We start from the raw sequence: 17,226 nt of genomic DNA on the forward strand, positions 1-17,226 counted from the left end.
TTGATTATTTTAAGAGAGAGAGACTGAGAGAGACTAAATGGCCTATTGCATTAAGGCACTTGATAGAATATACCAAACTGCTGAATATGAAGGCTGAGACTTCATTGTTAAATTTTGAGGTTTGGGCTGCCTGGTCACACAAACTATAAACAGCCTTTTGTCCCTGAAATACACAACATCAGTTGTCTCATCTCAATTGCGGATCCAGAAAATTTTTTCACGGTAATCTTTTAAAAACTTAAATTAAACAATTTAATAAAAAGAAAACTCTATATATTGATAACAAAAAAAATATTTGTCTATAATATTTTGGGTATGAGATGAATCTTGAGTATATGATTTTCGTATCAAATATTTGTTTATAATACTAGCAAAAAAATAAACAATAGACTATAAGTTCAATTGAAATATTATTTCTTGATATAATAAAAATATTAATTATTATTATGTCCATAGCATGATTCTATTAACAATATAATCCAACATAAATTTTTGTTGTTTAGTTGTATCATTATTTTTCTTTATTGACCATTAACAGTCCAGCACACACCCCATTACCACCATGTAAAGTCTGAACTAGTAAATACAATGCCTCACCCCATTGCCTTACAATTGCTTGGTTTAATTTTTTTTTCTTTTATAATTATTTGTTTACTTACTTTACTACCACTAGTCAGCTAGTACATTACCCCAATTGCCCAAAGCAGACTCAAGGCTCTCTTTTTGGTTTGTCCATTAGAACAAAATATTTTGGTACCAGTCTATTTCGGCACATTATTATGAAGTTACCATTATTATAAATATGTATACGTATAATATTGATTAAAACTCATATAAATTATTAAGGGTCTTAAAATTATAAGTCATATTTCAATTGGTATGTCAATCTTTAAGCCCAAAAAACAAATTAACAATCAATTTTTAAAAATATAATAAGATTAAAATGTATTTAATAATGAAAGAAAGAAAAAAAAGGAAAAAAAAGACTTAAGCTGAATGAAAAAAAAGAAAAGAAAAGAAGATGATAACGTGGAGGCAGGAGGCTTAAAGTCAATATAAAAAAGCTGAATTTCAGCTTCCTTTCAAATACTACTTGTACTAGTCACGCACTTGTCATGTGAAGGCTGACAAAACCTAGGCAATAAAGTTGAAGTGGGCAGACAACTCAAGATTCAAGAATTAGAAAATCTGAAAAGAATTGTAGAGAAAACGTAGAACGAAGAAGGAGGAGGAGAATTTCAGGGTGGTCACAACCTTTGTTCAAAGGGTGGGCAAATATAAAAATTTTAAATTATTATATATATAATAAAAAATTTCCCCAGTCAGGATGGTCCTGTGACCACTTAAGCCTGAATGTGGAGCCGCCTCTATCTCATTTATAGTTTGAAGCCACCCATAAATTTCAACAAACCAATTCATTTAATAGAAAAAGATAGCAAATGCCGTAAGGTTTTGGTAAAAATAATTGATTTTTTTGACAACCTTTTATATTTCTTATAAAAATGGTATTAAAACTTTCTTTAAGTTAGTCTATTAGCAAAATGTCTTGAGGCACCTGTTAACTAGAACTTTCCTTTAATTTACTTTTTGATTATTTCAGTGAGGGAGAGAGACTACATGACCTATTACATTAATAAGGCACTTGATAGAATATACCAAACTGCTGAATATGCTGGCTGATAATTTATTGTTAAATTCTGAGGTTTGTAGTACTGCTTGGTCACAAAAACCATGGAGAGCTTTCTGTGCCTGAAAGTTTCCTTCATATTGCTATTACTAGTGCATTGTGTTGTAGTGCATGGTGATTGTATACATGATGTGCAGCCACTGTCCAAGATTGCCATCCGCAGGGCCCTCTTTGCTCTTCACGTTAATGCTTCCCTCAGAGCTGAACCAGTCCTTGGCACCAAGGTAACACAAATTGTATTTTTGTTCACGTTCTCTCTTATGTTGTTTTTTGAGTTGGCTTTGATGGTACAGTGGTAAAGAGTTTTGAGTTATTTCGAGTCAGTTGGATTGATTCTTTAAGTTCCAATTTTTTGTTTGTTTAAGAAAAGATTGGGAACCAAGAATTTTTTTAGCACCGACTTAACTAAAGAGAACTTATTAAGTGTATCATCTCTCAGTCTCGATTCAAGAACCAACTTCAAGGGTAAAAGACTATTCCTTTAAAACTTTTGGTCACTGAAGTTTAAGAGATTGCTTTTTAGTCCTTAGTAAACTTTCTTTTACCCCTTAGGAAATTGTAAGTATCGCTTTTAGTCCCTAATGTGTCTAACAAAGTGGTAACCCTCGAGGCTCAAGTCTAGGGGTGGAGTTGGGGGGGCATCTAAAAAATACCTTTAGTTATTAAATACCCTTGCGTACTTTTTGTTTTCGGGTTTTTTAAATGCCACTTTGTTTCTTTGATCTTGAAAGAGAGCATAAATTCTAAATGAATTATTGAGGAATCTTAAGTCCTCCACTAGCATGCCTTGCACTGGAATTTTTTTAATTTGTTCCTATCATATTATAATTTGAACATTTTATGGGAACACATTAACTAAAATAATAGAAATTCACATATATTGCACTCAATAAACTATTTTTTACCCCCTTAGGAAATTGTAAGCATCACTTTTAGTCCCTAATGTGTCTAACAAAGTGGTAACCCTCAGGGCTCAAGTCCAGGGGTAGAGTCAAGTGGGGGTAGTGGCCGCCCTGGCCCACCCAAAAAATACCTTTAGTTATTAAATACCCCTGCGTACTTTTTGTTTTTGGGTTTTTTGAATGTCACTTTGTTTCTTTGATCTTGAAAGAGAGCATAATTTCAAAATGAATCATTAAGGAATCTTAAGTCCTCCACTAGCATGTCTTGCACTGAAATCTTTTTAGTTTGTTCCTACCATATTATAATTTGAACATTTTATGGAAACGCATTAACTAAAATAATAGAAATTCACATATATTGCACTCAGTATCTATCTAACTACTAATAGTTTCATTCATAACTTGATTTTTGGCTCTAATTTTTTTTTTTAAAAATAGATCACTCATGTTAGAAATATCTCAATAGACAAATACAATATTATGAATAAGCTTGTTTTGTTTGTAGAGTTTTTTTTTTTTTTTTTTGATATAATTGCATTAAATATAACTTAGTATTTAAATGAATAGCTTTTAATTTTTCAAATTGGTCTCAAATATTATATATTCACATAAATTTATATAAGTGCGTATATCATATATAAATTTTGCCCCTCCTCAACTCAAATCCTAGCTCCGCCACTGCTCAAGTCCCACATTGTTTACTTGGAAAGCAGCTGAAGCGCTTATAAAGCATAACGAGAGAGAGAGAGAGAGTAGTAGAGTGTGAATAATTTTTGCCATTTAACATTATTTTACTGACTGTTTAGTGAACTTAAGTTTAGTGAAAAAACTGAGGGTCTGTTTGGATATCGCTTATTTTGTTAAAACTGAAAACTTATTGGTGAAAGTACTGTACATAAAGCTAAAAGTTAGCTGAAATAGTACAGTGGGGTCATGAATAATACCAAAAAGTGCAGTGGGGCTCATGAATAGTACCAAAAATAAGCTGAATAGTGAAATAATTTTCATTTTTCTTTGGTATCCAAATGGAGGCTGAGTTTGATAAACTCTCGAATTCTATTATGGTGGCAATGCTTTCATGGGTTAGTGAACTTGAGTTTAGTGAAAAAAAACTCGATAATGGTAAACTCGAGTTCTATTGTGGTGGCAATGCTTTTGTGGAATTTTAATCCTACTTACCTGGCTTCTCTAGTCATCCAGCAGTGTTTTTTTTTTTTTTTTTTTTTTTTTTTTTTTTTTTATAATAAAAAAGGAGGGCAGAGGCGACCATATGTGGTTTACACCCCAGGCGTGACCTGATAAGGACACTCCCCTCTAGGTAATGTTGGATTGAGTCATAGTTACTGTGACCGGGATGCCATAGATTTCACCCTAGCACGCGGGATCTCACATCAACTGGGCCACCCCTCTTGGGGCAGTCATCCAGCAGTTTGATATCATTGCTAAATCGAGAAATGGTCTAATTATTTTTTTCCTTCTCTGCCCCTAAAATACAAAACGCAATTTACCAAAACGCCCTTGAATGTCAACTCCCTTACATGAGCAAAACTCTTGACTCCTCATATCCATGGTTGCTCCAATTATCCAAGTAATACTTGGTGATCTTTGTTGCGTAAAAGTCAAGGACGCGCTCAAAAATATCTAGGTACAAAATCTAAAGTCAAGAAATACTAGTATCTGTTTTATTAATTCTGTCTTTTGCATGAAAAAAGATAAAACATCAGTTGTCTCATTTAAAATTCGAAGCCACCCAGAAATTCCAACATACCAATTCGTTGAATTTAAGAGAGGGAGAGAGATTGCATGGCCTATTACATTAAGGCACTTGATAGAATACACCAATCTGTTGAAAATGAGGGCTGAGACTCCATTGTTAGATTCTGAAGTTTGGGCTACTTGGTCACACAGACTATGAACAGCTTTTTCTCCCTGAAAGACACAACATCAGTTGACTCATTTATAGTTTGAAGCCACCCAGAAATTTCAACATACCAATTCGTTGCATTTAAGAGAGTGAGAGAGATTACATAGCCTATTACATTAAGGCACTTGATAGAATACACCAAACTGTTGAAAATGATGGCTGAGACTTCATTGTTAAATTCTGAGGTTTGGGCTACTTGGTCACACAGACTATGAACAGCTTTTTCTCCCTGAAAGACACAACATCAGTTGACTCATTTATAGTTCGAAGCCACTCAGAAATTTCAACATAGAAATTTGTTTAATAGAAAAGTTAACAGATGCCGGCATTGGTAAAAATAATTGATTTTTTGACTTTTTTTTAAAATTTTTTTTATATTTCTTATAAAAGAGGTATCAAAACCTTCTTCAGGCGCCCCCATTAGCTGGAACCTTCGTAGAATTTACTTATTGATTATTTAAGAGAGGTAGAGTCTCTACATGGCCTATTACATAAAGATAAAGTCACTTGATAGCTTGGTCACATAAACAATGGAGAGCTTTCTGTCCCTGAAAGTTTCCTTGATATTGCTATTACTAGTGCGTGTTGTAGTGCATGGTGATGGTATAGATGATTTGCAGCCACTGTCCAAGATTGCCATCCACAGGGCCCTCTTTGCATTTAACGTTAATGCTTCCCTCAAAGCTGAACCAGTCCTTCTTGGCACCAAGGTAACACAAATTGTATTATTGTTCACGTTCATTCTCTTATGTTGTTTTTTGAGTTGGCTTTGATGGAACAGTAGTATTGAGTTTTTATTTCTTTTGAGCCAGTTGGATTGATTCTTTAAGTCCAATTGTTTAGTTCTTTCAGAAAAGATTGGGAACCAAGAATTTTTAGCACTGACTTAACTAAAGAGCACTTTTTAAGCTTATCATCTCAGTCTCGATTCAAGGATCAACTTAAAGGGTAAAATATTAAAAGGTCAAAATAGACTATTCCTTTAAATTTTTAAGTTTTAACTCATGAGGGATTTTGGTCATTGAAGTTTAAGAGATTGCTTTTAGTGCTTAATAACTTAAAATGAATCTTTTTTTTAGCCCTTAACAAACTTAAAGTAATCGATTTTTGTCCTTAATGTGTCCAATGAAATGATAACATGTTAATTTTTAGTTTGGTCATATCATCTAAGCAGGCCGACTGAATGGTAGAGCAAGAGATGCGCTCGCCTAATTCCCCAAGTAAAAAAAAAAAAAAGCCCCCAAGTTTTAACCAATAGAGTAATTTATAATCAAAAAATAAAATAATAATTTTTTACGAGATGAAAAACAAATAAAAAATAGAGAAAAATGTATCATTCACAATATTTTTCACAACATTTTTACCACTAATGCTAAGTAGCAGGTTGTTACAGCTTGTTATTGATGGCAAAAAAATAATTATAGTGATATTTTCAAATTGAAAACAAAAAGCAACTTAAAACATAGGATTTATTGTAAAAAACATTGTGAATATTGCACTTCAAAAAAAAAAAAAAAGGAACAATAATAAGAGTTTAGTTAGCAAACTTTTACTAATTCTTATTTATGTCTACCACTAGAACCACTCTTTTACTTACCACTATCAATCTGCCATATCAAAAGTATGAAAAATTTTGTCAAATTTTTTGTGTATAAAATTTCTAAAAAAAGAAAAAAATTCTACGTAGTTCATGTTAATTAGCAATAATTTTATATCTAAAACAAGATAATCAATTTTCGCCTTAGACCTCCAAATGCATCAAGCCGTCCCGGCGTCTAAGAGACTCAAATCTCTTCTGGGCTTGGGTACCAACAGTGCATTTTGCCCATGTTAAAAAGAATAGTTCATTTAAAAAAATATATACAAAAAGGTTTCTAAAAGAATGAAATTGTGTATTAATTGAATTCCTTGCTGGTTTAAAGGGTTACTATCTCATGTTACTATGTTGGTAATTCATCTTTTTTCAGCATGAATGTATAGTGGCGATAAATCTATGTGTAATTTCAAACTGTCCGCCCCCTCCATGGCTCTGTTAGCAAATCTATATATTATGGTCTGTAGAAATACAAAGCTAGATTTATGTGATAGACCACATTTATTAATTATAAACACTTTCATGTATATCATTTTGTTTTGGGGTTGTGTAGAACTTAAACTCAAAGATGTGTAATTGGATGTGAACCTGATCAGTTTCATCTGATTCGTGCCTATTAGCTATCAGTCAACTGTCTCTTCTCTCTATAATTATAAATTGAGTTGAGGTATAGCAGGTCCCAACTGTTTACAGTGCAAGAGACTCTTGCCGGTTCTTCATGAGCTGGTGATGTCTATTGGTAACCATATAGTGATGTCTATATGTAACCATATAGTGATATCTATATGAGTAGCTGGATCATATGTTTCCCCAAAGCTAAATCTCTGTGTTCTAAATAGTTGATGTTATAGGGAATTAGTAATATCTGATGGGTTTATATGCAGGGGGAAGATTTTCAATGGATAACAGTGGAACTTGAATGCCCTGACCCCTCAGAAGATGATTGGGTTGCAGTTTTTTCGCCTGCAAAGTTCAAGTAATAATTGCATTGGCGGATATTTTGAATTTCCTTTCTGGTTTGTTTTACTCGGTTTGACTGCATCTAAGACTAAAATTTACAAAAATACTACTAAACGAAAGTTGTAATTCTTATTAGTGCGTCAATTAACAATAATTTCTGAATGATTATATAAATCATTGTCATGCACATCATTGTTGATAGCTGCATGTTGTAGGATTTTTTTTAATCTATATTTTAGAGCCTATGTACTAAAGAAGTCATCCTATAATGGCAGCTCATCTACCTGCCCACCTGTTATTTTCCCAGGACAAGAGGCTCCACATCTATGCACAGCTCCAATAAAGGTATGCAATTATGCATCATTGCAATCAATCCAATGTTGAATTCAAGTTAATTATGAACCATTTGAATTTAACCCATCTATCTAACTAATTTCATAATGATTGTGTTTCATTTTCAGTATAAGTTTGCCAATGATTCCAATGCTGAGTATATGAAGACAGGGAAAGCATCTTTAAAATTTCGACTGATTAATCAGAGGGCAGATTTCTCAATTGCATTATTCTCAGGTGGTTTGTCACATGTAAGTCACTGTCTTTCTCTTTTATTTATTTATTGAGTTGTACTCAATTCTATTCTTATAGTTCAAAGCTTCGTATGTTTAAAATATACTAGTTCTCACATAGATGCTGGTATTGTCTTGGTGCAATTACTTCTTTTAATTCTCAAGCCTAAATCATTCAGAAAAGCTGAGGACACTTCAAGTGTAGACTAAGTTTGTATTCCTGTATTGCAGCCAAAACTATTGGCAGTTTCAAATACTGTAACTTTTGCAAATCCAAAGGCACCAGTTTATCCTCGCCTCTCTCAAGGGAAGTCTTGGAATGAAGTAAGTTCATTATGTTTTTTCTTTTCATGGACATCTGGATATTTATCCTCAAAGCCTAGCTAACTTTTTGAAACAATAATCTAATGGTGTTAGCACTTGAACACCCAAGCATTACTTTTTGGAAGGAAAGTCCTTTTGAGAAGTCAAAATAAAGTGGTCATACTGATATTATAAAATTCTTTTTCCTTTTAATCAGCAAGAAGTCAAAATATTTTAACATAAAGGAACAATGTTTTCAATAATTTGTTTTACCAGATGTATGTATATATGCACTCACATCTTTCTAAAATACTGTTATGCTATTATGCAGATGGCAGTAACCTGGACAAGCGGCTATAACATTATTGATGCTGTGACTTTTGTTGAGTGGGGTTTTAAGGGAGAATCTCAAACTCAATCACCAGCTGGAACGTTGACTTTTCATCGTGAAGCCATGTGTGGTATGATCTATGTCCTCTTCTTACTATGGTGATTTTAATCATCAATGTAACCCATTGTTCTTAAGAAAAGCTTTGCTTCTTCACCTTGCCTGTTTTCTTGTTGTCAAATTAAGCGTCACGTCAAAAATCCTGCCATGCTGTGTGAGTATGTGTGTGTGTGTGTGTTTTTTTTTTTTTTTTTTTTTAAAATGTCACAATTGTGCTCCTATTTCATCCTTAAATGATTGTAAAGCTATTACTAATGCTCTTTTATCTAGTTGGCATTTTGGTGATTTAGTGAATGAGTTCAGTATGCCTTGGCATTATATTCAACAAAACAAATAAAGAAACTCCGAAACTCAATATAAAGTATCGAACTTTTACTTAATAAAAAGAACTTGAAAACTATTAAAAAATTAGTTGAAGCTTCTGCAACTCACCATGGACCTGAGCTGGAAAACTATTCACCCAAGAATATGAGAATTGTAAGTCATAGTACTAATGAAGTTGGACTCTTCATTCTGCAGGTCCACCAGCTAGAACAATTGGTTGGCGCGATCCTGGTTACATTCATACAAGCTTCTTAAAAGATTTGTGGCCAAACTCACTGTAAGCACTTTAACTAACAAACTTTATATCATAGAAGTGCCTAGATCATTGTTTTTTAGCCTCTCTGATGATGATTGTTTATTCAGATACACATACAAGCTAGGCCATAGGTTATTTAATGGTTCCTACATCTGGAGCAAGTCTTATTATTTTAAGTCATCACCATATCCAGGGCAGGACTCATTACAGCGTGTTGTAATATTTGGTGACATGGGAAAGGTATTAATTATGATTTCTGGTTATCAAAAGAATTATTAAAGCATTTCTCTTGATAGTTGTAATAGAAGTTAATAAATTTATCTGCTCTTTCCTCAGATTTTTAATATCAAAGGTTAACAACATGCATCAAGCAGCATCTCTGCTCAATTCATGAGTGAAACTAAATATAACTACCAGTATTTGATGAGTTTAAAATCTATAATTAAGAAATTTAGTGTAAAAGCATGGAAGGAAAAAAAAAAAATGTACTATAGCGGCTTCTCTAAATCTCTTCTTACTAGTGGTTCATTTTCCTTTAGTGTCAATAGATCTAGGAAAGATTCATGGTTTCTCCATTTCTCACATTAAAAAGTGTATGCCCTCTCGTATTCACTATTAAGTATTAACTAGATCTTTGGTGCGATGGTTACTTTACAAGTATAATTGCTTATGGGGTGTGGCCGTGTGGGGGGCAAGGACCGGGGTTTAAATCTCTAGAAGGGAGCTTCACACACATATAGACTTAGATTAGGCTAGAGTAGAATTTCTATCTCATATCGAACCAAAAAAAAAAAAAATCAACTACATAAAGAATGTTGAATGGACAATAAAGGCAGTTTACATCACTAAATGTGTGGTTACATGACATTTAATTGTTCCATATAGCCTGTCAGGTACATATTATACTCTTTTAGCATTTGTAAAAAGTGAAATTTATAATTGGTCCACATGTTTTAGGCTGAACGGGATGGGTCAAATGACTCAAATGAGGACAAAAATTATCAGCCGGGGTCACTTAATACCACAGATCAACTCATCAAAGATTTGGACAACATTGACATACTTTTTCACATTGGAGATATCACATATGCAAATGGATATATCTCGCAGTGGGACCAGTTCACATCACAGGTTGAGCCCATTGCATCAACTATACCATATATGATTGCAAGGTTAGCATGCTTGAAATATCCTTGTTCCTTCACATGTATTATGTTTTAAGCATAAGTTTGTGCTATCTTATTGATGTGTAGTATTCCTGCAGTGGCAATCATGAACGTGATGTACCAGGGACAGGCTCCTTCTTTGAAACCAATGATTCTGGTGGTGAATGTGGTGTGCTTGCTGAGACCATGTTTTATGTTCCTGCTGAGAATAGAGCTAAGTTTTGGTAAGTAATGCGAACTCTTCTGTAAATCAATTTTGGTATGTAATATTAGTTCTCTCTGAGATATTAGAGGTAATACTACAAGAAAGAGATATGAAAGATAAAACAGTGAGTGTTGGTACTCAAGGGTTGAGTACTTGAGTGTTGAACTTAAATTAGTGGCACATACCTATGCAAAAGAAAAGCAGGGTTAATGTCTACAGGAATTTTCTACGTGTGCCAAACATTGTGCAAGTAGTCTAGTTCCAGTTGATTACTCTATGCCTGCTATTTAAAAATGTTGTTAATTGATAATCTCTATTAGAATAATAACTAAATGATATTCCCCATCCAAATAAGTTTTCGGGACAAGTGACAGTTTATCATGGTATAGAAATAGGTGCCTAAATTCTAACTCTATCTATGCTTTGCCTCCTATAAAAGGTCAAAAAACCCCGTGTTGGGCAATACTTATTTAGGGGAAGCCTAAACCTACACACGAGCGGAGTGTTAGAATAATGGTTAAAAGATTCAATTCAGAATTTCTTACCAGCTTTAGCTTTTGGGACAAATTGTAATTTATCAATCTCTACAGGTATTCAACGGATTATGGCATGTTCCACTTCTGTATAGCTGACAGTGAACATGATTGGAGGGAGGGCTCTGAACAGTACAAATTTATAGAGAAATGTCTTGCATCAGCTGATAGGCAGAAACAACCATGGTTGATTTTTGCAGCTCATCGTGTTCTTGGTTATTCCTCCAATTATTGGAAGGATGGCTCATATGGGGAGTCTATGGGAAGGGAGAGCTTGCAAAAGCTCTGGCAGAAGTACAAAGTGGACATTGCATTCTATGGTCATGTTCATAATTATGAAAGAACATGCCCCATTTACCAGGTATGGATAACAGGAATGAAGATTTCTTACCCTCTAACCATCAAATTATTAAACAAAACAATAAAATAATGATGTTACACATGCTTAAATTTTGCAGTACTATATCCTGCCTATGAATTGCAATAATATATTCCTTAACCACTTTCACGGTGCTGACAATGTTGGCATCTAAGCTCATGGTGGTAGTTATGAGCTACTTACTGATACTAGCCGATGTCAGAGAGAGAGAGAGAATCATTTTTTGTGTGGGAAAAATATGAATTGAATGGGAGATAGAACAACATATCTATATATATATATATAAGGAAAGACCTTATGTTGGAGAGTATAAAGTTGTGTCATATGGGCACATTCCTTGAAGTAATCTTTATTTAGTTTTCTATTTCAACAAAGTTTGCATTTATATTAAAGTATTAGTTCATTGAATTAACCAATAGAGTAAATACATATATTAATTATCTATTATTGTGCATTAATTATTTATATTAAATGAATTTATATGATTATTTTTATAAACTCTATAAAGAAAATAATTTTTAGTTGGAATAATAATAATAAATTTTGAATATAACATTCTTACTCATGTTTAGTTGCTTTGACAACAATTGTCATAAGAGCCATAAAAAAATTAAATATTTGTGAATTCACTAAAACTAATCTTAATCCTTTAAATTTCCTAACTCCTTTGTGTGGGTGTGCACGCCTATGTGTGTGTGTGGAACTAACACTTTAGTTTGTATTCTATGTAATTAGAAAGACTACTAATATAATAAATATGTTTTTTTTTTTTTTTTTTTTATATATTAAGGACACGATTTTGTAACGACCCAAAATGATATTGGGTTCGCACGTAAACAGGCCCAAACAATATAATTTGTAGAGCGTGGGTATTAAGAACTAGATTAACTTTTGTGGAATGAAAAGTTTCACCCTCATGTATATTGAAAGCCCAGAACTGGCACAACAATTGATTTTTCTCTTGTAATCGATACAGTTCTTTTGCTTTTCACGTTCTTCTTCTTCAGTCTTTCCTTTTCTTTTCTCTTTTATGTCCAATCTCCTTCCATTTTTGCATGTTCTTCTTTCAGTTTATATATCAACCTCTGTGTTCCATCCTCACCACACACGTGTAGGTTGGGTTCGGGGGATTTCTTTCTGTCCCATCTAGCACCTCCTGGAACTTCCTATGGGCAGCTGTAAGGCTGCCTCCTTACTGTTCAGGTATCACCTCCACATTAATGCGGCCAGAGAGTTGGTTGAGAGGTAATTAATGCGGAGGCAGCTGTAGTTATAGATATTTGTTTGCCTTTTCTTTCTTACCCTTGGTCTGTTATCCTATCTTTAGTGGTGACATAATTCCGAGGTCCGGTTGTAACAAGACTGCCTCCTGCTCGTCCTCGGACGCATACTGCCGAGGAGTATGGCGTCCTCGGACGAATACGGAACTCTACCTTCGTGATATTGACTACCACCCCCCCTCGGTAATTACCCTTACGACCTGATTTGGCCTCCTCGGACGGATATGCATCCTTGGATGGGCCATAGGCCCAACGATCCTGACCTTAATGGGCCTGTTGATTGACTGGCCCCCACATTAATTATTTTAAGCATAATAAAATTTTAATATCATTTTTCTAAGATTTATATGAGAAAAAATTGGCTTTTTTATGTGAGAAACAATTGATTTGAAATATGATATTTTTACTCAAATTTAATTGTTTTTGCAACAATTGAAACCATGTCCAACATAAAGGGGAAATTTTTTTTTTGTAACACACAATCAAGAATGTAAAAAAAATAATCGAAGGATATATGCATTTTTTGGTAGGCATGAAACATGCCTATCTATATTAGCCATTATATCATGCAATTTTCAATTTGTAAACACACACACACACACACACACATATATATAGAATGATCAAATCACTATGCTACTCTTAGTGTATTTCTATTTTGTCTATATATAAAATAACTAAAGATTACAATTTTTTACAATGAAATTTATTGAAATATCTTTTTTATAAATTGATAGTTGGGGGTGGGGGTCTACATCCTGAATGTTTCTATTGGAAATTGAGGTGTCAATCAGTTAAGTTACAAGATTTTTTGTAAAACTTATCAAAATATTGGAAAAAACTAATAATAAGTTGTACTCTCAACTAGTTTATAATAAGAATATGGGGAGAAGAAGAGCCAAATTAAAAGAAAGAGGAAGGGATGAAGAGTAATAGTAAGGTAGAGAGTAGTGGAGAGATACAAAATGTAAAAAAAGAGGAGGAAATTTTGGAGGAACTGTGACAAAGGTGGAAAATTAATAAAGAGTAGAATAGTAAAAAAAGGAGAAAGAGTTGGATACAAGTGGATGACGTTACCACTACGATAGAGTAGAAAAATTAAGGCTAAAATGTAAAATTGACCCTCTTAGTTTCTTAAGATTTCATTTCAGTGTTCTAATTTTGCTTTTGTTCATTTCAATCATCTAAATTTCAGATTTATTCAATTAAGGTCTTTCATTAAAATTTTGTTAAAATTTTTTGAAAAAAAAATTTGGAAAATATTTTTCAACCATTAATTGAATTTTTTAATTAAAAAATTTGAAGATAAATCTTAAAAATTGAAAAATTAACCATAACATATGACAAAAATGGATGGAAAAACCTTAATTGAATAAACTTGAAAGTTAGAGAATTGAAATGAATGAAAGCAAAATTAGAGGACTGAAATGAAATATGAAAAAACTTAGAAAGTCAATTTTGTATTTTAGCCAAAAATTAATTGCTAGAATTGATGATTGATTTGGTTTTTTGTTTTGTTTTTTTTTTTTTTTTTTTGAGAAAAGATTGATTTGGTATTAAGGGTCTGTTTGGATAAAACTTATTTTATTGAAACTGAAAACTGAAAACACTATAACAAAATAATTTTTAAATGTGTAAATAGTATTGTGGGACCCATTTTTAATGAAAAAGTAATTGGAAAGTGGAATTTGTTGGTCCGTGAACAGTGCATCCGTGCACTGTTCACGGTTGACTTGGTCAAATAGTGCGGCTGGAACAAAAAAAAAAAAAAGTCAGAAAACGCAAACGCAACCACTTATAATTCGAATCCAAACTCCCTCTAAGTGTACAATTTATTGCTTGTTACAGCATACCAAGTATATTTTGGTATCACATATGAAGCATCATTGATTGTAAATATTGCCAAATGCCTAATTCAATTAAAGGATAAGTTGCCAATAGCATTATAGCTAGACATGTCAAATTAAATGACCAGTTTTTTTTTTTTTTTTTTGCTAGGTAATTGTTTATGCAGGTGCAGGGGCTCGAACCCCTGAGCTGAAGGTCACTAAGGAGACCGGGTACCACTTGGGCCAACAGGCCCGGTAAATTAAATGACCAGTTGTTAAGTATCTTTTTAGCCATATATATCATACTCATTCTTAGTGTCACATGAACATCTGATCGCTTGGCTATCGTTTTATTTCTAACTCACTTAGTGTTTATGTGTGTTATCCAGAATCGCTGTGTGAATACAGAAAAAACTCACTATTCAGGCACGGTGAATGGAACAATCCATATAGTTGTAGGAGCAGGAGGGTATCGATTAAATTCAGATCCACAATTAAAAACCAATTGGAGTATTTATACCAAAGTTTCTGGCTTTGGTTTTGGCAAACTCACTGCACTCAACCACTCATCCCTTCTCTTTGAATACAAAAGGAGCAGTGATGGTGAGGTATATGATTCCTTCACCATTTCAAGGGACTACAGGGATGTGTTAGCATGTGTACATGATGGCTGTGAACCAACCACATTAGCTACATGAGTTAATATAATTCAGCTTTGTACTTGAAAATAAAATGGTCCTCCATTATCAATGCAGTTTTAGTATTACTACTTCAAAATAAACACGAAGTTATGAACTTCAGTTATGAGTTTATATTATTCATCTTTGCTTTTCTTTGACATGGAAATTTGTAGTTAAGATTTTGCCTCTCGTATCTGAATACAAATCATCTGTACCCATTTTGTGTTCGACTTTATGTTCCATCAATCATAACATGTCATGTGTTTATTTTTTTCCATTTTATATTTTGACTATTTTATAAGGAAAGTTAAAAAAATACATAACAAGTTGTGATTGGTGGAACATAAAGTGGAACACAAAAAATGGTACAAAAGATTTGTATTCCTCATATCTAATAGTGTATATACTAATTTCAAATGACATGAGATAGGGTACACCTCTTGATTTTGTAAATTTAACTGAACAATGAAATGGACTCATTTTAAATGGAGAGAGGATGATTTTTTCTATAGAAAATATTGGGAAATTTTCAATTTGATAAAAATCTCATTCCTAAGGAAAAGTGAATTTTTTCGTAGTTGCAATAGATTATGGTATGTATGATGGAAAATATTCATTCTAACCTATGTATTGATGGCCCAAAGCTCAAAAATCTTTCTATTCTTATTTTATTATTATTATTATTATTATTATTATTATTATATATTATCATTGCTTTATATGAGCTAGCCATAGGCCTTGTTCTCAATTGGTAGACACTTTTTGATGTTTCCAAGAAAGACATTTAAAATTCAAATCTTCACTCACTTGTTATAACTATCAAATTATTCTTACAAATTTTTTTAAGGAATTGGAAAAAAAAAAAAATATATTAGTTACTCCCCATTGTCAATTCCTTAATGGTGGCTAAATGATCAATTCCCCATTTCAAGGGACTACACCTATTTCAAGGGACTACAGGGATTTGTTAGCATGTGTACATGATGGCTGTGAACCAACCACATTAGCCTTATGAATTAATGTAATTTAGCAACGTGCTTGAAAAGAATATGGTCCTCCATTATCAATGCAGTCGTGTTGTTATAGCTATTAAGCAAAAATGTAAAATTAACCCTCTAATTTTTAATCTTTTTTATTTTAGTCCTTTAACTTTGTCATTTTAGTTCTCTAACTTTCAATTTTTTTTTAATGCAGGATTCTGTTATAACTCAATCAGGGGTTGCCGTTAATTGAGCCAAAACTACATCGTTTTGGTTTTTTTTTTTTTTTTTTTTAATAAATTTCAGAATTAAAAAAAAATCTGAAAAAAAAAAAAAAAAATTAAGGAGAACGATTCCCCTGAAATCAAAACAAAGAAACCATTCACCGTCACATGACATCTCTTGACCTCTCCGGTCTCAACCTCTCCGGCTCTCTCTCCCCTGACCTCGCCCACCTCCGCTTCCTTTCGAACCTCACCGTCGCCTCTAACCAACTCTTCGGCCCCATTCCTCCGCAGTTCTCTGCTCTCTCGGCTCTCCGCTACCTCAACCTCTCCCACAACATTTTCAACGGCACTTTCCCAACCCAACATTTTCAACGGCACTTTCCCAACCTAACATGACCGGTGAGTTGCCTCTGAATCTCTGATTTTCGTTGAAATGCCTAACCTCCATCATTTGCATCTCGACGGTAACTATTTCACCGGTCAGATCCTGACCCAGTACGGATAATGGCAGTTTATTGAGTATTTGGCGGTTTCTGGCAACGAACTAGTCGGCACTATACCTGTCGAGGTTGGAAACTTGACTGTCGTTCCCCTTAAATGTTTTTTTATTTTTATTTTTATTTATACAGATTTTTCTTTTTTTCTTTAAATTCTGAAATTTATTAAAAAAAAAAAATCAAAACGATGTTGTTTTGGCTCAATTAACGGCAGCTCTTAACTAAGTTCTAATGGAATCTTGCATTGACAAAAATTGAAAGTTAGAGGATTAAAATGAAAAAGACTGAAAGTTAGAGGGTTAGTTTTACATTTTTGCTTGGTTATTAATACCAAATAAATAAGGAGATCTTGAATTTTAGTTATGACCCAATTGCAACCCGCGTGATGCGAGATAGTATCTGATTATTTTGAAATTAAATATAATATATAATTTTTAAAAAAGTATTCATAAAATTATATATTAGGACTACTCTCTAATAAGAGAA

The 17,226-nt window shown here is 33.2% G+C and overlaps 1 protein-coding gene across 6 annotated transcripts; it reads left to right on the plus strand.

Moving 5' to 3' along the window:
- Nucleotides 1–1,572: 1,572 nt before the first annotated feature.
- On the plus strand, nt 1,573–15,200 carry LOC115963615 (probable inactive purple acid phosphatase 27). 6 transcript variants are annotated; one of them, XM_031082690.1, is made up of 13 exons: nt 1,574–1,801; nt 5,105–5,223; nt 6,992–7,083; nt 7,343–7,412; nt 7,529–7,651; nt 7,865–7,957; nt 8,268–8,397; nt 8,904–8,985; nt 9,072–9,204; nt 9,922–10,136; nt 10,229–10,354; nt 10,926–11,229; nt 14,746–15,200. In XM_031082690.1, the coding sequence occupies exons 1-13, from the start codon at nt 1,732–1,734 to the stop codon at nt 15,052–15,054; spliced, it is 1,866 nt and encodes a 621-aa protein (XP_030938550.1). In that variant the 5' UTR covers nt 1,574–1,731; the 3' UTR covers nt 15,055–15,200. The 6 variants fall into 6 exon arrangements, 5 of the variants coding, with proteins under 5 accessions (XP_030938551.1, XP_030938550.1, XP_030938548.1 ...); XM_031082688.1 differs by lacking the exon at nt 1,574–1,801 and adding an exon at nt 14,526–14,630 and having other exon boundaries at nt 4,936–5,223; nt 14,746–14,830; XM_031082691.1 differs by lacking the exon at nt 5,105–5,223 and having other exon boundaries at nt 1,573–1,911.
- The last annotated feature ends 2,026 nt before the right edge of the window (nt 15,201–17,226 follow it).

Source organism: Quercus lobata, chromosome 10, assembly GCF_001633185.2.
Source record: "Quercus lobata isolate SW786 chromosome 10, ValleyOak3.0 Primary Assembly, whole genome shotgun sequence".
Classification (NCBI taxonomy): domain Eukaryota; kingdom Viridiplantae; phylum Streptophyta; class Magnoliopsida; order Fagales; family Fagaceae; genus Quercus; species Quercus lobata.